Source organism: Thamnophis sirtalis, unplaced genomic scaffold (assembly GCF_051295495.1).
Source record: "Thamnophis sirtalis isolate CommonGarterSnake01/CBP01778 unplaced genomic scaffold, rThaSir2_p1.2 scaffold_4, whole genome shotgun sequence".
Taxonomy (NCBI): Eukaryota; Metazoa; Chordata; class Lepidosauria; order Squamata; family Natricidae; genus Thamnophis; species Thamnophis sirtalis.
This window is the reverse complement of record NW_028261384.1, coordinates 95,266,513-95,291,541: the sequence shown is the minus strand read 5'-3', so window position 1 is coordinate 95,291,541 and position 25,029 is coordinate 95,266,513. Positions and strand designations below refer to the sequence as shown.

The window sequence follows — 25,029 nt, the reverse complement described above, 5'->3', positions numbered from 1 at the left end:
TTTCAAAACTTCTATCCGATCACCCAGAATTCTGTGCTTGGAGGCCCGAGGAGGGAGAAGGTTGCGCGGAGTAGAAAATTCGCGCCCAATCAAGGGCGATGACATCACGAGAAAGCGGTTCAATAGGCGAGGAAAGGGGGGGGACTCCTGGCGACAGTGTCACGTGCTTTATATTTTCTAAACTGCTGCATGAGAGGTGGGGACGGAAGGTGTCCTGCTAGTGCAGCTAGTCAAAGATAGCATGACGTTTTCCCATTGCAGGGATTACATCATTCCCAGTTTTCCTGCAGTGCTAAAATAGTTGAGGCGCAGCAGCTTTCTCTGGAGAAAACAAGATAGCCATTAATGTTTAAAAGAATAGCGGCTTATGTAAGGCTAGGATAGTAGCCACTTGATTATTAGGGAGACAAATGCAAAATGCGATCCAGACATTAGGCAATGCGGATATCAACAGTGCTGTCTTTGTGCATCATTCTGGCAACTCCTATTACACCACCTAATGCCACGAGGAGTGGGCTCATCTCTATATTCTGGCCAGATCTTTCCCATGCTATATTTGATGGCAAAGCCCCTGAGGATGGGAGGAGCCCTGACTAAACAGGTTTCTGAGGTGTTGTTCCTTGCTTCCATTCCACTCTGCGATCTCTTCAGGAATCTTTCTAATTTCTTGAAGCCATCTTAATTCAAAGGCTACCTCATTTTATGTTAAGGAAATTTATAATGTGGAGTACTTCCTTTTCTTTGCCCTGAATATTCCACTGATTAACTTAATTGGGTTGACTCCATTTTATATGAGGAGATGGAAGCAAAATATTCCTATCCATTTTCTGCATACTGCATTTTCATACATCTTTATCATTTCCCCTTTTTCTTGTTAAAAACACCAATATACAGCCTTTCTTTTTAAAGGAAATTTCTTGTTTTTTTATTTTCATTGGCTTTTTTGTAATTGGCAAATAACTTTATTACAGTAGTCATTAATAATTAATAACTAATAATTGTCATTCTTTGACTATAAAAAAATATTCAGAACATCTATTATCTGCCCCAGATTTGTGTTGAGAGTGGGTTAGGGATTCTCATATTTATTTGAGCAATATTCATTACAATTATTGACTGTTAAATCTTTAAGGAAGATTGCCACAAAGAAATAGACATTGGGCTAATGCCTATTTTGACCTAATACTGCCTAGAACTGCCTGAAGAAAGAGCAGAGCAGTACCATCTCCCCAAACCCGGCAGGCAGTCCATGGGAATATGGCCACTGAGGACTTCCCACAACATGATGGGCTGAGTGACAGGGTGTTTTTTTTTCTCTCCTGGTACAGACAGCTGATTATGCCATCAAAGCTGGCCATTTGGTGGTCCTTTCCCCAGATTTGAACAGGAGAAACAAGGAATGACCCTCAGATGGTTATGTACCTGCTGGGAAGAGGGATCTTGACAAACACAATTTTCAGTAGAAGCTATCAGAGGGTTAGGTTTTCCATTATTTTCCTTCCAGCTGTTTATCTTTAAGTATCCTTTGGTTTAACTGCAGTTTAAAGTTTTCTTTACTTTCTGATTTATATTTTTAACTGTTAATCGACTGGTTGAATGCTGACTTATCCTACAATTCCTTGTTGGATTTTAACCAATTTTTGGCACTTTTTTTTACGGTTTGTTTGAGAGTTTTAAATCACTTTCACTTTTGCTGTAAAGAAGTCCATGGCAAGAGCATTTATCCCTTGCAGTAAAAAGCAGCCAATTTTTACTACAAGGATTCTATATTTTACCAGTTTTTGAAAGCTTTGGTCTTATTTTAACTTTTGATGGAAAATTTCATTTTTTTTCTAACTACTTTTTATTGTGGGGAATTTTATCTTCATTTTTCTCTGTGGTTGTTCAGTTATCGTACCTTTACTTCTCTAATCCCTGAGATTAAAACTGCTTGCACTTTTGTCGTGAATGCTAACTACAAGAGTTTTGAACTATATTAAAATGTAAATATGAATATAAATAACAGTAAAGGATTTGAATACAATATATATTCTTTACATTGTCTACAAAAAGAGATAAAGCCCTTTGGGATGTCTTTAAAATGCTTTTCAACTTACAAACCCTAATTGAAAACTTGGATAAAAAGTTTGATAAATTAGCGACAATGTTAAAGCAACCCCAAGATAATAGCCAGATACAATAACAGCTGGACTAGACTTACAGTCAAATTGATTGGAATCTAATCTTGCTGGCAGATATGAAGGAAAAGGAGTCTGGCTTGAGAATTACAGGTTTGGTGAATAAGATTAAAAGAGGCACGAATATAAAAGATTCAGATGATAGAACTGATGAGTGATGGACTGGATTTTCTTAAGATGGATGGAATTTAGAGTGCATTTATTATGTTTAATCAGAAAGCAATTGACAAGAGATGCTGTTTTTTATTTACAGAGATTTTCTGAACAACACATGCTGTGGAGATACTTACAAGAGACTTGTGACTCTGGGGAATGAGATGTAATTGTTAGGAAAGATCCCTATAGAAATCTTAAGGAAAAGTTTTATTATTAAGAATAAAATGAAGATATTGGATTCTGGACAGATCAGAGATAAGGGCTGTGGTAATTTGTGGTTGTAGACTTTCTATGAGTTAAATACAATAATAGATTGTTATCGAAGGATTTTGAGGTTTAACTTTGCTGGTAACAAACAGGTTTACCTTTTAACAGTGAGTACCGATTGTAATGATAAGGCAATGTCAAATGAGGCAATTCATGACAAAAGCATTAATATTCTTTACATTTTATTGTAAAAAAATTATTTCAATTTTGTTTAAACATACAAGCAGAATTTCTCTTTTAATACTCCTTGTTAACACTGTTTAAACTAAATGAACAAAGCAAAACAATTTAGAAACAAAAAAAGAACATTAACAGCCACAAATTTGGTATTTACAAACTTTTTCTTTATAAGTTATTTACAAGACAACTGATTTTACATATTGAAAATGGTATAAAAAGAATGCATTTGCAGACAACCACATTTGAAAGGGCGGAAAAACAAGGGAAGGCGAATTATAGACAGTTTTTAGAACTACTATAAAGTTGGTTTTAAAATGTTTGCTTGTTTTTAAAAAACCAGATATAATTTGCATTGGCTTTTTTCATTAACAGAGTTTCAAATGTTGAACTCTCTACAGGGTGGGAAACTATTTTCTCCAGCCCATTCCCAGCTAACATCCACTGCAAACTGTTTCTACAAACCCTACCTATTTCCATATGCCTAGTCATCTTTTTTATGATGCATGTATTATAACTGATTGTAAGTCTTTCTGAGTCAACATTCTGTTCATTGAGGGAAGGGAAGAGATAATATGCTGTTTTATTCAGAATACAAATTGAATTATTTCTGATAACTGTCTTATTGTGGGTTAAACAAAAACACTGTGTTCTGAAAATGGAATATTGATTCAAGAATTGATCATGTGACACATTTCTAATTACTTTAGAAAAAGCAAGATCAAGTTTTAAAATCAACATTGTCTTCAAGAAGCTTCTACCAAAAACCTGCTTCTTTGAAACATCCACGCTTGTACTTGGCAGGGGACAAAAAATAACCACTTATGGATGCATGCTGGCATGCTAAAAAGCAAAAGATCCAAATACAGCCTTATTTAAAACAAAATCAGGCAAACATTTTGCACTACTTCAACTACAATAGACTACATGGCAGAAAAGAGGATCTGTTCTTGTGATTTTAATTTCAAGTCATAGAATATAACTTTTAACAATGTTCATACTAAGTGTGCTACCTTTGGTGGAAAAAATAGTACTTTAAATTCCCAGGGAAAACTGCCCAGAAGTGTGACTACAACTGTCCTGAAACACCTGGAAATTAAAATGGACAATGAAACAATTTTTGTGTCCTCCATAAATGATGCAGAAAATTATATTTAGGGTTTATTTTTACAATTCAAGAAACTGAAACCTCCATTTATCTAGAAATTTTAGCCATTGGAAAAAAAAGTTTCAGTATTCCCATTAAGCAGGCAATACACAAACAAAGGCAGCTTCCAAAAATGATGTAGATCAGGCAGAAGGACATGCGATTTTACAAACGAATTCCCTACACTCAGGAAAGATGAAAGTATTGATTTCCACTTACTGTAAAAGTTACAGGACTATGATTGGCTTTAAAAAGTGCCAAACTTTAAAACAATCACAAATTGAAGTTTAAGCTACTTCTCAATATTTCCACTGGGAAACCCAAACTGTCAATTTTTAAAAAAAACAGTAACAATTGTTTCACAGTTTTGACAAGATATTTGGTTAAACAAAACAGAAAAACATCTAGAGACAAACTCGCATTTCATGGTTATTTCTGGATTTTGCCAAATTACATATCAGAACTGTGACAAAGATGTGAAGACATGCAGCTCTTCACTACTAGAACTGCCTGCATTCAGTATTACAAATTCAAGACCTGATTAGTAATTGTAATTTGAATCAGAAGGCATGAAAAGAACTCATTAAAAAGCTGGGGCAGGAGAAAATACATGAAACAATATGTGGATGCTTTATAGAACAGCAGTTAGAAGCAATAGGTCAAATGAAGTGTCTTGTGTTGCTCTATGATGGACAACCCCTTCCCCCAAAGTGGATTGTACTGGTTGCAGTTATCCAATACAGCTCAGCAGAGGTGGCATACCATAAATTGTTAACCTTATTCTCTCAACACAAACCTCCAATATTTTCTACCAAGCAAAGGAAAAAAAATGAAAAAAGTGAACATAAAACCCAAGGGGGAAAAGTGTAAGCATAAAAAATATTTATAATGAACAAGAATATACATCATGGAGGATGGTAGAAGAAAAAGACATAACAAAACATGTCCTGTTCTCTGCCATTTGCAGCAAATGACACAGGCCAATCGCCAAAGACAGATTTCTCCTAGTCTGATACTTTTATTTCCTGCATGTCCGATGAGGAGTCTGTTTCTTTTGCATTTCTAGCCGGCAACGGCTTCGTTCATCCAGCCATGGCAGTTCAAAGTTCCTACCAGACAGAAAATGCCCCATAGATTATTTGTGATGTTGAAAAGAGGAGAATGGCTAATAGTTCTGTCTACATTTGCATAACTTGGCTACAAGCCTACATTCTGGTAGCAAAGACATTAAACACAATTTCTAACACCTAAGCACAATTTCTAGATTTATGTAACATTTGAATACAGATGATATTGAACTGTAGCTCTTGAATAGTGTTTTACCAGGAGCATTGTTTTACAATATTGGGTGCCTATAAGAATGTTTGCTGAATAAACCATAGTTGGCTTAGTTTATAACATCTGCTTTCCCTTAAGCATTAGATTGCAAACTGTAACAAATCCATCCACATAACATGCTATGATGAAACTTAAGCAACCACATTGTGGCTTCACCCAATGTGTAAAGCCAGTTACTATTAATTGTAGAAAAAAAGGAAAATATATTAAAAATGTGAGTTTTAATTCATGGGAGCGAAAACTAAAAACCAAGTATTTTTGCCCATGTATTTTATCAATACATTTTCATCTCTTTACCTTTGCAATATGAAAGGAAGGAAACCAGGACTGCAAAAACACAAGTAATAAAGGCTAAAGGAATGGGATTTGTATGATATTCACCATTAGGATGTAATAATCCCATCAAAAAATTACAAAGTGAGTTTTTAAAAGGGAACATTTCTATTTGTCCCTTATAAAATATATTTTATAAGCAACAGGTGATACAGGATTGATAGTGACAAGTATTTCTTTCCTTAATCCATGAACAAATGAGTCAAGAGTTACAACTGAACCAACTTTTCCATATTTCCTATTCTTTTAAAAAAAGTAGCTGTTATTATTCGTAGACCAGTCAAGGGATTTCTTACTAAGTCTCTATGATTTCTCAATTAATTTCACCATTGTAAAGTCTAAGAGGGTCAATTCCCTATGACACAGCATTGTACCTAATTTTTCCAGTAGCTTAAAATACTAAAATGCACATAAGATTTAAAGGTAACAATATTGGCTACATGCTATTTGATAAGTTTTTGATTTGGCAATTTCTCATCACAGTGAAACCCAAGTCGGTCCACAAAATAATCAAGCAAACAAAACACTGCATAAGCAGAAAAAAGGTACTCTGCTACAAGTTTTATAAAGTACATTCTTCCTTAATGCAGATATATACTACTTTGGTATACTTACTGTGGGGTTAATTTTGGTAATGGTCGGCCGAATGCTACAACAGGCAAATATGGGGTGATCAGCAAACTTTCAACTAGAAGTGGAAATGAAAGAGAGTGTAATTTCACATATTTAGCTACAATGTTTATTCACTTTATCATACTTATTTGAAAATATCTGCTTTTACAGTAGATTAATTCCAATCCAAGATTCTTTGTACATAAGATAGGGATATGAGAATTTTGAAAACCACTCACCATCGTCTGACTCTGGGAAAAATGAGGTAACTTCAGGCTCCGATTCCTGAATTCCTTTCTTTTTATACATTCTAAGTTGCAGTCGCTGCAAAATTCTTTGCTCCCGGATACGCTGAATATCCCACCTGTGAATGGAGTGAGCAAAACAACAACATTAAAGTTTCCAATTTTCATTTATGGCAAATTTGAGTATTATAGGTTCTATAAAAAAATCAGCATGTCAAGAGTAGTGCATCTCTATATTAAATGCTTTTCAATTTCTCTAGGTTATCCCAAGTTCCTGTATTACAGCCTAACCATAATAATTCCTTGCCAGATGAAAGTGCTACCCTGCTTTCTTCAACTAAATACAAATCCCCAATCCAGAGTCATTCAGCACATAGTATAAGGCATAATGGTAAAAAACAGATTTAAGATATACTAACTGCATAAAACCTTTCATATTACATGCTTAACTGCTTGCAACCTATGCAAACTTTATTGTTACATGTTTAAGTGAAAACAGGTACTGAATTTTTTGGAATATAAACAGCTTTAATTCATCACTGACCTTTTCCTCCTTTTCTCATCCAATTCCAACTTTGCATGTCGTTTGGAAAAGACATTGTCATCTAAATTCTGTGAAAAGTTTAAGGAGAAAAAAAGCACAGATAATATTACATTCTGTACTTTTCACAGTATCAGAGTTCCTCTGTTTCCATTTTCTGATGGGAAGTATTTAGATCTGCCTTGCCCGTGTGTTCATAAGAAGCAGATTTAAATTTTTCTTTATGATAAAGTACCATCCAAGGATAAAAGGAAATAGGACTGAAGATGTTCAAAACTGATTGCCAACTTTCCTTCTGGGAGACCAAATGTGCTTTTTGTATCTTTGCAATACCAGTGGAAAAATCTATTTATTAAGATATTATTACTTATTACTTTTCCCATCACTGTTTATAAAAACAATACTACAAAAATATGACCTGTCTAAAGATGTTCATTCAAAAAACAAAATTTGAAAAAGTTAAGCAAAAGTTAGGTTAGTTGTGGTGAAATTGGATAAGTTAATTATAGTAAGAGTTTTAAATACAAATATAAATGAACAATTCTGCAAATCAACTCTTTTATTTAACGGTCTGTATTTTATTTAAATGACAATAGTTAAGCCTCTCATATCACGTTCCTCATGTATGAATATTAGCTGAGTGTCAGGATTGGATTCATTTCATCAAAACTGAAATGCTTGTATTATTACATGGATTTTGAAATTGGTTCTTCTTTGGTATTTAGCTTTCCAGTTTGAAATGCTCTGATTGTATTATTAGTATATTTTGAGCTGACAAGCTCAGTGTCTTTAACTGCTAAGTCACTAATGCAGTTCAGGAAATAAGCATTACAAAATTTACCAGAGCATAAAAGCAGAGATTTCCCATTTTATCTGATATTTCAATGTATGTTTCCATAATAATTTCAAAAAAATCTGATTGGACAGTATGGTTTAAAAACTGAAATATATTAGAGTGGCTATCTACATAGTTATAGAATATAGAAACTATAGTTCTTCCATACATCAGCAATTATACCTAGTCATGTTGCTCAATTCTTACTACAAAGCTATTTGCTTACATACCTCCAGAAGTTCAGAAGGATTCATATCTTTCAGGGGCTCTACTGTGTGGTCCCTCCATGATGGAACTAAGAAAGGGAAAACAGTGTTACAATACTAATTTTAAAGAAATATTTCAGTGAAGGAAGCTAACAAAGTAACCATTCAAACATTCAGGGTTCATTTAGGTTAGACATTTCACTAGTATTAATTACTTAACACCTTCCTATCCTTTATTTTTCTATTCACCATTCTACAAGTATATTTGTATTTTGTTTTTAGAGAACATAACAATTTTTCAATATTATGAAAAATTTCAATATTAACTTGTTAAACTTATTTTTAAAAACTTCTCCCTACCCAAGTTCACATAATGCCTTTTGATTTTATTCCCAACACTCACTGACAAAGGCAGATTTGCTTCAGGTTTCTCAGTCATTTTTGGAGTTCAGCAAAACTTTAATTTCAGCAATGTTCAAATATTACAATTCAAAATGAATGCTGTGGAATCATAATTGTTCAATGGTAAGAAACAACTTTTTATAAAATTTGTTGGATGATTTTTGGTATTTAACCTTGCAAAATCAATCATGTATTTATTATCTTCTAGAGTCAATAATTCAGAATGGAGCTGAAAGGATCTCCTCTTTTATTAAGTTGTACAATTTGATATAAATCAAAAATTCTCCTACAGAATAAGAGACGATTCATAATACTAAGCCATAATATGGTTATCTGATTTTGTCTTAACAAATTATATAATCTTGCCATTGTGGTTTATAAAGCATAGTTTGTGATAATGTATTCTGGGAATCAGATGAGCCAATAATTAATCAAATCACCATATGGCTTATAATTATGTGTTACTACAACTAATGTTTATTACATATATCTTAAATAGTTTAAAGTAGATATTCTGGTTAAAAGTACCTAAGAAAGCTTAATTTTAGCCAAACTTTATAAATGAAATCCATAAAAGTTCATTTATCTACACATACTTGTATCAATCATGTTATCAATCACTGTCCTAAAATTACAAGGTAAAATGACTTTCAGACTATGAATTGGTCTTTATTTTTCATAAGCCAATTGCCTACTTTACAATAATCTGCTGGCTGTTAAAACAGCACTATGTTTTCTATCACAACATTTGTAAAGTTACAGGTCTGGAACAGATCAAGTACACAGGATCCTGCATGAGATATTGGCTCCATGCCAAGAGAAGAATTCATTAATACTTATTATCTTTTTTGCAAATGAATTACAAATGAAAATTTTCAGTGTGTTTGAGACATATGACTAGGTAGCTATTTTCATTTCATAACATCTGAACTATCCCAAAGTAACAAACTGGCTGCAGATGGAAGTAAATTGGTGGGCTTAATGAATCTTTAAACAAATACAGCAAGGCAATTATTAAGACACAAGTACTTATTATGTTAGCAAAAAGAGCCAAATAGACAAGAGCAAAGCCAAAGACACAAAGAGAGATTAGGCTCTGAATTTGTTGTTGTCATTCTACTATACAATTACAACCCAACATTTAAAAAAAACTAACTTAAAAGAGAAAACGGTGTCCACAATCGGATGTGAGAAGGGGGAAAAAAATCTTCCCCAACCTTCAAAAGGAAATTACTTCACAGCTTCTCCAACAAATGTATTTGTTGTCACTTTGTGAGACATTGTAAAAAGAATAGCAAATAGCTCAATTCTGTTTAGGTTCAAACTGTAAAATATAGAACAACATCAACACCTTCTAAGTAATCAATTTTATTGGGGAAGATCGAATTTTACAATTGAAATTGGGAAAGACATAGAAAGGAACTTGTTCAAAATAGGAACAATGATATTCAGTGGGACGGTATTTATTTCTACTAACTGGAAGAATATTGCTTTAACAGTAATACCCAAAGAGAAAAGAATACTATGAAAGACAAGTTAGCTTATAAAAAACCAAACAGTTTGCTTTCTTCAGAAAAGAGGACTTTGGACCAAGGAGCAACAGGACTTTGGACCTCTGTGCTTCATTAAGACCAGGGTCAATGCAGCCGTCTACCAGGAGATTTTGGAGCACTTCATGCTTCCTTCCATAGACGAGCTTTATGGGGATGCTGACTTCATTTTCCAGCTGCCCACACTGCCAAAAGTACCAAAATCTGGTTCAATGACTGTGGGATTACTGTGCTTGATTGGCCAGCAAACTCGCCTGACCTGAACCCCATAGAGAATCTATGGGGGCATTGCCAAGAGAAAGATGAGAGACATGAGACCAAACAATGCAGAAGAGCTGAAAGCCGCGATTGAAGCATCCTGGTCTTCCATAACACCTCAGCAGTACCAGGCTGATAGCTTCCATGCCATGCCGCATTGAGGCAGTAATTGCTGCAAAGGGGCCCAAACCAAGTACTGAGTACATATGCATGCTTATACTTTTCAGAGGTCCGATATTGTTCTATGTACAATCCTTGTTTTATTGATTGCATGTAATATTCTAATTTTCTGAGATGATGCTTTTGGGGTTTCCATGAGTTGTACACCATAATCATCACAATTATGATAATATAATGCATGTAATGAGTCTTATCTCATATATTAGTTTCATCTTTTAAGTTGCATTACTGAAATAAATGAACTTTTGCACGATATTCTGATTTTTTGAGTTTCACCTGTATAAGATGCACTTTTCCTCAAAAAAGAGGCTGAAAATCTAGGTGCATCTTATACACCAAATACAGCATTTTTTTGCCTCCCGAAGCCCCGCCCCTTCTCCAAAATGGCCATGCATACCCCTATGGAAGCTTTCAGAGTGCTCTTGGGGGGTGGGGAGGGCAGAAATGAGCAAAAAAATGGCCCGTTTTTTGCCCCCTCCAGCAGCACTCTATAAGCCTCCATAAGGCTATGCGTGCAATTTTTTTGAGAAAAAATGGGCCCATTTTCGTGAAAAATGGGCCATTTTTTGCTTGATTTCCCCCCCCCAAAAAAAACACTCTGCAAGCCCCCTCAAGATTATTCATGCCTTTTTTTGGAAAAATTAAAACATTTTTGGGAGGTTTGCAGAGTGCAAAAACATTTTTTCTCCTTTTGGAAAGCTCTTTAACTGATTGATGAGAATTACATTGATCAAGTGCTGTGCCAGCAGAAACAAAGGTGCTGCAGATTGTCAGCGATTTCCTTCTCCAGCACATGGACAAATACACCTGGAAACATCTACCTACCTACACCTATTCTCTTTCTCTCTTCCTACCTATCTACTGTATTTCTTTCTCTCTATTTCTCTCTATCCCTCTATCTACTAACCTACCTACTCTCTCTCTCTCCCCCTACCTATCTACTGTATTTCTCTATCTCTTTCTATTTCTCTCGCTCTATCCCTCTACCTACCTACACCCTCTCTCCCTACCTACCTACTGTATTTCTCTCTCTCTATTCTCTATATCCTTTTACCTACCTATCTACCTACCTACCTACCTACCTACTCTCTCTTCCTACCTACCTACTATATTTCTCTCTATTTTTCTCCCTCTCTATCCCTTTACCTTCCTACTTTTTTTCAATTTGCCTCTTCAAAACCTTGGTGTGTCTTATACTCTGAAAAATACGGTATATACTAACTATATTATAGCTTCTCTTATATGCTTAAAAATTGATTGAAGAAAGCCTGCAGTTGGTCATATTTCAGTAATTCTTAATCTCAAGATATAGTTATTATTCATGGAAAGAATTACTTCCTGAAAAGCCTGTGAAGATAGAATTTTAAAAAAAGCCATTTCTACATAAATTCATGTAGTGGTTATCCTCTAGCTGACTGAAACTGTATGATGCTGCTCCTATGAAATAAAGATGTGTACATTAAGATGCTCTTCTGTAAATGCTTCATTCCATATCTCAAATACAGCTCTCATGGAAAAAGATACAAAGGTATGCTGTATGCCTGCAATGGTTTAAAGACTCAAATGTTATATTGGAAGATGCTTTCAATTGTCTACACTATAAAGATAAAAAAATTAAACTAGCATACTTCTCTTTAAAAAACCTGAAAACCAATTCAATAAAAATGCAGTGATTTAAAATGATTTTATATTTTGAGAAGATTGGAATCTAAGATCAAGGAACAATACCCTTTTCTTTTGATTCTTTATCTTCCCAAAATTTCAGCTCATTATCTTATCAGCTACAATCCCTTCCTTGCTATATAATCTTGGCTCAATTCAATAAATTATGTAAACATTAATTTTTATCAATTTTGAATGTCAAATTTGGAATGCTAGATGAAGACCTGTTTTAATACTGAAGAGTACAGTATATCAGGAAAAACTGTTAGCAGCTCGGAATGCTGATTCCTACAAGAATCTAGGCAACAGAACAGATAGATTCTGGATAGGCCAAAACATATTATTTATGATCTATCACTGTCTCATTAATAATACAAATATACTGTATTTCAATGCTTATCAGGTTGTCTTCTATTACTATCAGCTTTTATACACACATTTAAATGCCCCCCCCATGTTTTTGAAATATTTTAGTTATTTTTAACTTATGAAATCAGAATTAAAAATAACATACATATTAACTTACATAAGTAAGCCTAATCTTGTTTGCAGATCACAGTAGGCCTGAATTTCTTCAAATATTGACTACTGTCAATCAGACTATATAAACATAACCACTGTTCAATATACTCTCAAGAACAGAAATAATGTCAAATCTCTTTCCATGGCACCATACCTATAGTTGCTGTCATCAAATTAGTACTAAAAGTCATACTTTGTTCATATTTCAGATCCTTGAATTATTTGTAAGAAGCAATACAAGGATCTTGGTTACAGAACAATCTGATTAAATAATTTTATCATTTATCCATTGACTTATAGAAGCAATAAAACAGTGTGTGGCAGCACATTATTGACAATAAGACAAAATTCTAGAATATTTGACTCATTGTGATGTATGAACCCTTCCTGATCTTACATTCTTTATTTCAATATGAAGCACAACTGGAATTTTGCTGTGGCTTTCCTTAACAATGCTATGCAATAGGTATAATCAAGATTTTGAAAATACTTGACTTTACATCATCTTAGCATTTTATTACATTAGAGCTTTGGCAATTCATTATCTTTATATTTTTTTTTAAATAGTCTGATCAGACCTACTTAAACAGGGTTCTGTATGCTAATCCCTCTCTTAATCCCAAGCAGAGCCAACATTCATAGCTAATCTATAACATGAAGTTAAGTATTTTTTGCTTTGCTCTCCATTTCTATTTTTCTTCCTTTCTTCCACTTTCTTCATTTAAATAAAATAGCTGCTGACAGAATGTATTCCTCAGTTCAGAATGCATTACTACTGCAGTTTGGATATTGATTCAGACAGATAGCTTTCAAAACTTAATTTCATCTTGTCACACAGGGTGACAATTGTTATAGCAGCACCCTCATATATTTAAGATAAACAATTGCCACACAAGCTTAACCTTAGTAATAATTAAAAACGTGTGAAGAGCAACTTTGCAGTATTGTACAGTCAAAGTAAGTTATAACTAAGGAGCTGTTTAGGAAGGAAATGAAAGCAGAGAGACTCCAGAAATATTTCTCAAATCATACAAACAAGTCCACTTCTCTTGGATCAGTTAAGCTAATTTTCAAGAATTAGTTAGCTGATACACTTTTTTCATGTGCACAAACCAATCCCTCCCCCATGAAGTATCATGAAAGGGAACAGACAGGAACAGAAAGAGATGTTTATTGCATATATTGTGAGCACACCGAGACATAAATGTCATTGTTATTCATAAATATCACCACAGGTCATTAAATAGGTTGGTTGATTTCATACACTGCTCACACGTAGCCTAGAACAGGGAGGATTTCAAAGGCTTTGATATTTCAGACCCAGTTACTCACCTGCATCAATATCACTCAGAAATGGAATGTTGCTCTCTAGCTGTCTTCAAGTGTTCAAAAGACTCTTAAAGAGACCCCCAATTAATGAGTTCAATGCCCCCTCCAACCCAACACCAGGCTAATCATCAAAAAGGGATAAGCAAGCCTCTTACTTGCTACAGTCTCCTCCTTCTTGGGAGAAGGTTCTCGCAACGGAGAAGGAGGTGGTTGATGCCACCGGCACAAATACATTTCAGTGGTGGAAAGGTACGGCAAATCTTCAATTTCACTGCAGGAGCCTTTGTCCTTTGAATGGCATCCAGGTCCTTTCGATGGAGTCGAAGACTTCAACTGTGTGTCCACCAATAATCGTGTTTTCTCTGGAGTCTCCTGACTTCGCAGTTCACGTTTGCTTATTGACTCAGTTAAAGAACTACTGGGTTCCTCCTTTAATGGAGAAACCTTTGGAGCTTTACATTTGACTCTTGAGAATTCAGTTACCAGCTTCTTCACTGGAGTTTTCCTCTCGGCACTTCCAAATGCAGATTTTCTGCAAAAGTACAGGGAAAGGCTAATAGTAGCAAATAAAAAGGCTATAAAGGACCTTAGCTCTTATCAAAATAATTAAAATTAGAAAAAGTCCAACAATATTTTAATATTAAGATTTAAAGGAAAGTCACATATGGATTTAAGAAAAGCTTTTTTGAAGAAGTCATAAGATTTAGTTGAGCACAACTATTAGGATCTCAGAACTCAGAACCATGCCAAATCAACAAAAATACTCTTATATAGCTTCTGATCATCTAGAGATAGACTTTTATCACAGTATTTAGTAAAAACCCTAGTTTGAATAAAGTGCTTATCTCAAAACCAGCAATCAGTAGATTATCGTTAATAACTGCAAGTCATGAGCTCTCTGTCTGAAATTTAATCTCATTATCACTCCATCTGTAAATGTGGGAGAGATGCAACAGCATTAATATTTCTTTAAATAAAGTTGTGGGATGTGCACAAAGTAAAATTGTAAACGTGTGCATAAAACACTTTCATTACTAAAAGGCAGAGCAGTAATTAACGTTTTAATCACAGACCTATCTTCAAAATTCTTCTATGGAAGATTTTTTTTACCATTAAAATATGATCTATTTTTTAAAAAAAGGCAATGTAAGAAATAGTTATGGACCTGGTGGTAAAAAAGATGGCCTGTAAGACTAGAAAGGTAAATAAAAATACAATAAATGTTTCCTTTTCTTTTTCCCATTATATTTTTAATTTCTTTGGTCTTCTACTTAGTATTTTCTTTCTTTGCTCTGCATAAAGTTAAAAAAGTCCTAAAAGAGCATAGCAGAATGGATGTATAAGACACATTATGTCCTCTTTTTTCCCTTGGCAAAAGGGAGGAACAAAGACATATGAAAATATTAACGTATCAACTTAACTATCATGATAGTTACGCAGATTATCACTAAAAGTAATATTTCCTGCAAGTAATATTACATAAAAGATAACTAAATGGGAGAGTGTCCCATTTGGCACGATTTGGCTCTGAAGAAAGATTCATGTTCTCCAATCACTGTCAAGGAAAAGCACAAATAGGTAGAACTTTTAAAAATATATATTAACAATATACAATAAAATTACAGGCAAAGTAAAAACAATCTAACGTACAAATGGTGGCTTTCCCCACTTAAATATGGAATGTTTAAAAAAAATACAAATTAATTGCCTCTCTTTTTTTGTGAACAACTTTCAATCAAAATGCAGACATTATATTCATTTTAGCGCAACTTGTCTAATTTTTTTTAAAAAGCAAGTGTCCAGGTTTTGATGCTAGGTTTCTTTATATTTTAATCAAATTCAGTTCAATTTGAATTACTTTGTGGTCTGGGTATGTAGTTTCACATCAATACTCAATAAATTGAATTTGATTCATTCACAGTATATCCCTAGTCAATATTTTTGACATTAGATTTACCTGTTTATGTTTTCTTTAAAAAAATGATTTTGCGGGATATTAGGATTTGTTTGTTAGTAAAAAATTTCATGGTCATTGATTAAAACCTTAACAGAATAGGTTTAAATACATATAACTGCAGCTTTCTAGTTTTACCGTTTGTGACCCTTCCCATTTCTTCCACATGGGAAATGTTTCAAAGGCAGCGGCTGGGAAGTCTCCAGGAGTTCTGGTGGTGGGCATTCTATAGGCAACTTCTCTGGTATATCAGAGTCAACTTTTTCTTCCGTTTCATACTCTTGAAATATCTTGTGTTTGTCACGCTCATTGTCCTTCTTCACCAACTGCATCCTCCTTTCCATACGCTCAATTCGAGCAAGAAGCTAAGAACACAACATTGCAATTTGGTATTAAAGAGTATTCCATTAACAAAATACAATTTTTGTAGTTACTAATATTCATTCAACTTTCACATTATATAGAAATGAAGTGCAAGTTCTGCAAAATTGCACTATTTTAATATTGCAGTCTGCAATGCTTACCAGTATATTGTACACAGGTAAATCCTCAATTTATGACCAAAATTTAGCCCCAAATCTCCTTTGCTAAGCAAGGAAGTTAAGTAAGTTTTGACCCATTTTACAAAGCTGTATTTGAAACAACTCTAATAATGTAGGGATTCAATTTCGAAATCAGTGGATTCTATTGTTTGTATGAGAGAAAAGTGAAACTTCTATAATTAAGAATTTAGGGAAGCAACTGTTATCTTTGGTTGCTTCTTTTGTTGAACCGGATCTATGTATAGATAATCCTTGACTTACAATTGGTTGCTTAGAAGCCAAAGTTACCATTGTCTTCCCTGGGGAGTACTTGAAGTTCTATTGCACCATCCCATGGTCATGTGACGGCATTCTAGGCACTCAGCAATTGGCTAGTATTTATGGTTATTTGCAATGTTCCATGGTCATATGTCCAGTTTATGATGGTTTGACAAAACTGACATTTATTTTCATTTTCAGCAAAACCAGGCCACAGCAAAACCATTACTTTACTTAACAAAATGGGTGACCCCCAATTTATGACCATCACAAACTATAACCATGATGAGCAGGCTCCCTTATGATCTTAACTTGAGGACTATCTGTATGTTCTGTTTTGAATTATATGCACATAATAGTGTACATTTAATATTTCAATGTAGGATATTTTTACTCCCAGAATATTAAATTATAGATTCTTCAAGAATCACATTACCTCAATAACTTTGTGAAGCAACTAAATAACATTTTTAAAATGCTTTCCAACTCAAAAGCTGGCTAGGTGACTGTCCCAGACACTTACTTTCCCTCAGCCCAACCCACTTGACAGAGCTGTGGAGGGGAAAAACAGGAGATGGCTCAAAGCATTTAGAATATTGGAACAGAATTTTTAAAAAATTGTCATCCGAATACCAATAACTAAAAAGGAATAAACATGAAATTATGCTGTGTCTATAGCCCCTCAGGTTTACAAAAAACAAGTAATTTTTTAAAGTATTTTTACCATATTGGCTTGCTTTTTTAATTAAAAGAATGTAAAAATAAAATCAGATGAACAAAAAATCTGCCCTAACCCATAGGTGTCACTTAAAGAATATACATTTTGTTCCAAATTATTTATCCTGTCTCCCATTTCAGCCACAGGACTGTAGGACATAAGACTGATTTGAAGTTTCTGATGGCTTTCAGGTGGAGTAATAGTTTGACAGCTTCGCACAACTTATAAAAACTCATTCCCCCCACCCATGACCAGACAATGCAAACAATATGTATAAGAAATATTGCTAAGGGGGTGTAAGGAGCACCAACAGTTCTTTTCAATGGGGAGTGGAGGTAAAGGAAAAGTGATTGGAGGAGGAAGATCAAAAAATTGCAGATGGTAATCATGCAGGTGCAGTCAAGGTCCCAGACCTTTACTTATTTATGAAATTATTCAGATGGTAATTCTTAGAACGTACAATTTAAACCCAATTTCAAAAAAGTTTCTATTTTAAAAATTAGTATTGTAAATAATATGTAAGAGACTGATGATATGAAAAAGGATTTGTATAACTGAAATGAGACACCTCACAGGAAGAAAGGGTGGGGGGAAAAAAACAAAAAGAGAGAATCACTAGATACCTTATAAATCTACAATTAACACAACAACCAAACCAGCAGTTCCAGTATCCACCTAATTCACAAACTTTCTTTTAACTCTTCTGTGCATATTCTAGCTCCTCCTGGTGTGAATATTTATCACTTGCTCTTTTTTTTTTTTTTTTTTTGCAAGCCTGGGCAGGAGCATGTTAACTCCTCAGCCTCCTATCATAACATCCTTGACAGCAAAATGGCAGCTGACTCCTTCATATTGGTTAACTTTGCACAGGCCTAAGATTTTTTACACTGTAATGTTGATAATACAGTTTTCTGATACAAACAGTAAAATACTGAATATTTATGCTACTACTTCCTGAAACCAGATGCTAATGCTACTATCCTATCCCACATGCACTTTGAACACAGACCCTGAAGATTATGATTAAAGCAGAGGAAAATATTTCTTTCCTTAGCAATAATAGGAGGAGCAGCTGCAGGAACGGGGAAGAGGGGGCTATTTTTAGGCTGCAGACTTGTCATGCATACAGGCCAGGATTAAAATCCTTTCTGGCAATTTAGGGACAGGAGCTGGAGGGGGAACATTTAGAATAATAAACCATCAAACAACTATTCTAGGACTATAGCTAATAAATGTACGTTATGCACTTCTTGCTTCAGATAGCACTCTCTTAACAACAAAATAAACCAATCTTCATTTGCAGCTGATCCACATTCTCTCTCTAGGCTTCAAGTAATACCCATTTACTCTATTAGTAATAGGATAAGAAAGCAATGGTCACTTTCTTATGTATCTCCATGTTTGCAGTAGACATCTCTTTTGTATGGAGAAGCATAATTCTCCAGTAACATCAGCCTTCATACTGCAACTTCATAGGTTCTGAACAACAGAATTTTAAATTATTTATATCATTTTACATCTGGGAACACATGTAGATAGGGTATATAAGGTCTAGACAAAGATAAAAAGGAATACCTTATCAAAGTGGCACATACTGCTTTTTCTGCAATATTCATAATTAAAAAGTGGATTGTGCTTCTGGAAAATGAGAGGAAGGAAATCCCAGAGAGAAGAACTGAGGTAGAAGATAGCACCAAATCTACATCTGTAATAATCCTTTAAATGTACCAGTTAAAAGGCCCTCCCTCTCCACATTTGGTGTCCACATGACATAAGCTGCATCTGGTTGTTTTTGCTGCCCCCTTTAAATTAACTCATTTTCTGCCACACACTTCCCCAAAGAACATGCCTGTTGCTTTAAGTTAACCCTGGTGTTGCCTAAGACTTCCTGCCCCGGCCATATACCCTTCCTCCTTCTAAATAGCTGCAACTCTTTCCAAAATCCATATCCAAATATTACATATCTGGACTGTACTAATGTCCTTAACCCCACTATCAGGTAGCCAAATCATCCAACAGTCTTGACTTAACTTCTAGGTTATTAACCTTCTAGGTTGCTTAATCTGACATTTATCAATATTACATCCAATTAATTACCAAGCTACACTCTAGTTACACATTTTATTGCTGCTTGTTGTTCTGATTATGCAGAAAAGAAACTCCAAATTTTTGAATTTTAAGAAACTTATTCTCTAGCCATAGTTAATCTTTCATACTATTCCTATATTTCATTTCCATTTCAGGAATCAATCCCTAATTACGTTGAACTCTTTACCAACTCTTGTACTAATGCATCAAGTGCGATTGTTAAGGTATATCTCTGCAGCATTCTTCATTCTTCTTGCTTAAATCTGAATCTACAGCAACTCATTCCCAGAACTATGTGCCAAAATCATATATTTTTCTCTCATCCCTTTACCTATTATCAGTGCCAGTTCGCCTACCCCATCTTTCTACACATTCACTCTAAGCATGTGCACCCCCTACATTAGACGCCATGCTTTACATTAGCCCCTCCTACTGTTTAACACCAGGATCCCCCAAACTAACCCTTCAAAAATCAGTGCACACCCAACATTTATTAACCCTTGAGTTACCACATTTTTCCTGAACACCTGAACATTAGTGAACAGTAATTCACTCCAACTTGAAGATTAGCCCTCTCCACCCCACATTACCCAACACACAACTCACTGTGTCCCTCTCGGCTTTGAGTTCTTCGATCTCCTTTTCCTTGGCCTGCAACTGTTGCTGCTGCTGCTCGATAAGGTCCAACTGGAGCAGCAGGATCTGCTTGAGGCAGGCCGCCTGGCTGGAGTTGCCCCCGCCGGCCCCCATGGGGCTTTTCCGAAGGCTGTTCCCGCCGCCGCTCCCGGTGCTGCTGCTACTACTAGCACTTTTCCACTTGCCGCTTGGTTCCGATGAAACCGGAGAACCCCCGGATGCCACTGCTGGGGGTGGAGGAGGCTGCCCAGGTTCGGCCGTAGCGGAAGCCGACGACAGTAACGACGGAGGCGGCGGCGAGAGAGACACTGGAGGTCCTCCAGGCCCGGCGTGGGAACCGCCGCGCTTGCCGTCTTTGGTGGCGGTAGCAGCAGCGGTGTGTCCGGGCAGCACCGCCTGGTACTTGGAGGGGCGGGAGCTGCCGGCGGCATCGCCCACGCCCGCTTGCCGAGTACTGCCTGCCGGGCACGGCGAGGGCACTAGGCCGCCCCAACAGCCGCCGCCGCCGCTGCCTTCCTGTTGCTGTTGTCCAGGAGCCGCAGCCGCCGGAACGATTACCCGGCCCTTGGGGCCCGCTGCCGCCACGGGGGCCGGCACGGGGATTTGGTTCTGCGGGGGAGGCGGAGGCTGGCGGAGATGCGGCGGCGGCGGCTCCTCCTCTTCCTTCGGGCCAGGCTCCAGCAAGCCCGGCCCCGTCGTTGTCGTTGTCGCGGTGGCTTTGTAGACGGTCGATCTCATGGCGATGCAACACCTTCAGTCTCCAGATTCTGCTGCGACGTCTCCTCCGCCTCCCCCTTCTCCTCTCCGCTGCCGGTCCAAATTCCCCACCTGGACCCCTCCTGGGGCACCGCGGTCGTCGCCACCCACCCCACCAAGACCCATCGCCTCCCTTTCTTCCTACACCACCTTCCCCCGGCCGTTTCTCCCGAGTCACCAACCTTCACAGCTCCCTGCCGCTAGTGCAAGAACCATCTCTCTGCTTTCCTTATTACTCTCGTCCTTTCCCCAGACTACGGGAGTGCCAGACCTGCTGATGTTAAGGGAAAAGCGAAGCAGCCCCCCCTGCTAACTGGCTCTCCGGAATGGAGGGACCGCTTCCTAATAAATGCTGCTGATCCGCTTAGATCAGTCTTAGTTTCTCCTGCAAGGAATGGGGGGGAGGGGAGGGGTGCGTTTGCTTCACCCTTCCCTCCCCCCCCCAAGGAAGGAGGAACGAGAAAGGGGGTGGCTTTGAGTTTCTTTCCTTCTAACGGACACAGCGGTGCCCAGTGGGTATTGGGAAGGGTACAGACCGGGGAAGGGGATTACGTCTTCCCTCATCGAGCAAAACTAATAAAAAGAGAAGGAGCTTGTGGGCTGACAAACCCAGCTCCCAAATCCTCCCTTTCTAGCGGATCCTCCTCATTGGGAAGCAACCTTCCCCCGAGAACGTGGGAAAGGTTACCGGAGTGCCAGAGTCTACGAGAGGAATCGTATACACAACGCACGGCGTTGTGCCTTGTACCACTGGAAATGGGAAGCTAACTGACTCCCTGCATAATATCTCACTCGCCTACCAGCTTTTCCCCGAGCCTTTATAAAGAGTCTTTATAAAGTGGCCACAAATTCAGAAAGAGGGCGCTGTGGAAATTAAGGGAGTTACTTCCACCTACTGTTTATTTATAAAATGAGTAGGGCGGACAAACTTAAGGGGCTACTTTTACAAGCGGAGAACCCCTCTGTCTTAGCGAGGGTGGGGTGGGGGCGGAATACAGGTGGGTGTCTTTTGCAAGGGGCGTAAGAAAATCTTCCCTCCTCAAATACTTGTTTTGAGGGGGCTAGGTGGGAGATGGGTGGCCTGAAGTGTCCAAGGAAGGCGCGACAATTTTCATGCGCTTCTCCCTTTTCTTTTTTTCTAAGAGCTAAGCCGAAAATTTGTCACACTCTGACAACACGGCGGAGTTGGGAAGGGGAGAAATTCGATGGCAAAATCCTGGGCTCCCGTTCTGTTGAATCGGTTACCTTTAAACGGCCGCCATGGCCCGGGCCGCCTCCCGGCACCACGCATGCGCCAACCGCCATTGAGGGAAGGGAAGAGAAGCACCCTGGAGGGGGAGGGGCAACACTTTGACTAGGTGGGGAGGGGAAGATAAAGGCGGGGAGGAGTAACGCAAGAGCGGCGGGAGCTGGGTTGAGGAGCCCCCCGCCTCTGTTAGCCCATGCTAATTTATTATAATGTATTATATGCATAATGCAGATACAGAGCCTCCTATAACGCATGAGATATCCATTAAATACCTATCTCCAAAATCAGAGAGATCACCTTGAGAATGCGGGAAAAAAGTATTTTTCGTTTACGTTAGTGCACTTCGAATTTCAATTGGCACAGCTCAACAGCTGGGGCTCCACTAGTCAATGTTTTCACTGATCCTTTACTATCCTTGAGACTCTGCTCTGAGCGACGTCCATAATTCGATGGTTCAAAGTTCCAAGGAAACATCACAACCTTCCCGGATCTGTGCTCTCCAGCTGTGAACTTCCATATTTGGAAAGGTCCCGGATTGGAAAAGGTGAAAGAGTACAATAGTAACTTCACAAGTGAACCAACCTCTTTCGCAGGGCTCTCCATGAAGGACCACTTTGAAAGGTTTCATTATGATAATCTGTCATTTCTAATAGGTAGTTCTAATCTCAGTTGCCCAAAGCTAGGCTGGCAGGGGAGATCAAGAATGATAGTCACCTCTGGTAACAGGCAGGCATGTAGGAGACTGCATCTTAAAATAGAAATAACTAGCATGAATTAACAAATGATCAAAAAGAATATATACTATGTATACGATTCTTGATAGTTGTAGAAATGGATGAATGTAAGAATCCTTGGCTGGTGACAGTTATGTGCTATATTCCAATTAATGTTGGGATTAGAAGAACCAGGAATAAATTTTCTGATAAACTACAGCCTTCTAAAACACTGCAATCTAGACGAAAAAAAAAAATTCTGTTAGGAAGGTGGGAAACAAGATTCCGTCATTTTAGAGACCAAGAATGAGTGAAAAAAATAACTCGTTTCAAATATAGTATGTTATTTAAGTAAGAGTATACGTAACAAAGAAATCAATACAAATCTAAAAGCATGATTGATTGCTTCATGAAAAAGATACAAGGCTGATGAGAGATTCTGAGTGTGCAAGCAACAGGTCATGTTATTGTTAGAGTCGAAAGGGGTTCTAAGAAAAAAACGGATCTATAGATTGATCTTCTTTCAGAATTAATGTAGAGTGGAGATAAGAGAATGTAGGAGCTGTTTGGAATAGTGTGAATTGTTTTGGATTGCCACAGAATTCTGTGGAGTTCCAGTAAAAAGAAAATACAGAAATAGAGTTTATGAATTAGAAAAATCTCTATTAAAAAATGTTTGCTGAAAAAAAAGATAATAAAAAATGAGGATGTTTTTAGCATTGGGAATTTTTTAGAGGAGTCCACTTTTTTTACTGAATTAGAGAGCTGTGGTGGCACAGTGGTTAGAATGCAATACTGCAGGCTATTTCTGCTGACTGCCGGCTGCCAAAATTTGGCAGTTTGAATCTCATCAGCTCAAGGTTGACTCATACTTCTATCCTTCTGAGGTCGGTAAAATAAGAACCGAGATTGTTGGGGGCAATATTCTGACTCTGTAAATCACAGGACTGTAAAGCCCTGTGAAGTGGTATATAAGTGTAAATGCTGTTGATATTAACTTTAATTCACACAGCAAAGATCTCAAAATATGATGCAATAATGGTTTTTCTTAGTCAACTAGTCACTGAGCCTGCCACTAATTAGGGCTAAGATAGAATGATTACGTAGCATAAAATGTATATATTGTAAGGAAAAAAAGACTGTTGAAAAAATGTAGTTAACGGAAGCAAATATACGTTTCAAGTAAGCAGAGAGAATGCAGAATATTTTTTATGGAAATCAATTTTGAGAAGTGGGTAAAGAAGGTTAAACAAGGAGGCTTTAGCTGAATTGTTATTTATAATTTTTTTGTTTACTATTTTTATTCTCTATTTCTTTCCTACAGCATGTGAAGCATACTGTAAAACTGCTTATCCTAAAAGGAAATAGGCCGGGCTGGGTTCCTGCAGGCACTACTGTCAGTTTGCTCATGGGGGCACTGCATGCATGCGCGCATTTGCAGTGCAATAAAAATTGTTCTGCTCATAAGCAGAAGTGAAAAATAAGATGACAATGCCATAGGCACTGCCCAGAGAATGAGTTTGGGTGTGTGTGGCAGGCCTAGGTCGCTGCTGGTTCCAACGACCACGGCCACCAAACCACTACTAGTTCGGCCAAAACGGTCTGAACTGGTAGGTGTTAGCATGCATCTATCTATTTCAGTAGAATTTGATTCAGCACAATATCAGAATAACAGAGTTGAAACGGATCTTGGAGGTCTTCTAGTCCAACCCTCTGCTCAAGTAGGTGACACCATTTCATACAAATGATTGCCAATCTTCTCTTTAAAAACTTATAGTAATGGAACATCCATACCTTCTGGAGGCAAACCGTTCCAATAATTAATTGTTCTCCCTATCAGAAAATTTCTCCTTAGTTCTATGTGGGATCTCTATTTAATGATCTGCCACCCAGTTTACTAGTGTTAGGGAGCCGCAGCAGAGACATGAAAAAGGCACCTGTGGCTCTAAAACCGTGGGTTGCTGACTCCTGGACTAGACATCTGTATACCATTCTTCATAGGTTTTAGTCTCCAGTCTCCTAATTGTCCTTGTTCTTCTTCTAGACACTCTTCAGGCACTATTTCTAGAGCCTGAATATGTATTTTATATTGTGACCAAAAATTGGATGCAGTATTCTTACTAAAGCATTATAAAGCAGTGTTAACACTTAATGTGATCTTGATTCTATCCTCCAGTT

At 37.1% G+C, this 25,029-nt stretch overlaps 1 protein-coding gene across 1 annotated transcript; it reads right to left on the bottom strand.

Moving 5' to 3' along the window:
- Positions 1-2,765: 2,765 nt before the first annotated feature.
- On the bottom strand, positions 2,766-22,178 carry MSL1 (MSL complex subunit 1). Its single transcript, XM_087713478.1, has 8 exons — positions 20,104-22,178; positions 16,030-16,256; positions 14,093-14,469; positions 8,059-8,123; positions 6,997-7,064; positions 6,447-6,571; positions 6,211-6,283; positions 2,766-5,033 (listed from the first exon to the last, which is right to left on the bottom strand). Exons 1-8 carry the CDS (start codon positions 20,869-20,871, stop codon positions 4,943-4,945), a joined length of 1,794 nt encoding a protein of 597 aa, XP_087569604.1. The 5' UTR covers positions 20,872-22,178; the 3' UTR covers positions 2,766-4,942.
- Between the last annotated feature and the right edge of the window lie 2,851 nt (positions 22,179-25,029).

Excerpts from the sequence above, each read along its gene's own strand:
- MSL1 (XM_087713478.1), bottom strand. The coding sequence starts at position 20,871 with ATGAGATCGACCGTCTACAAAGCCACCGCGACAACGACAACGACGGGG. Across the intron at positions 6,572-6,996 it reads GATGAGAAAAGGAGGAAAAG|GTGGGATATTCAGCGTATCC; the intron begins GTCAGTGATGAA and ends CTCCATTCACAG. Across the intron at positions 6,284-6,446 it reads TTTCCCAGAGTCAGACGATG|TTGAAAGTTTGCTGATCACC; the intron begins GTGAGTGGTTTT and ends TTCCACTTCTAG.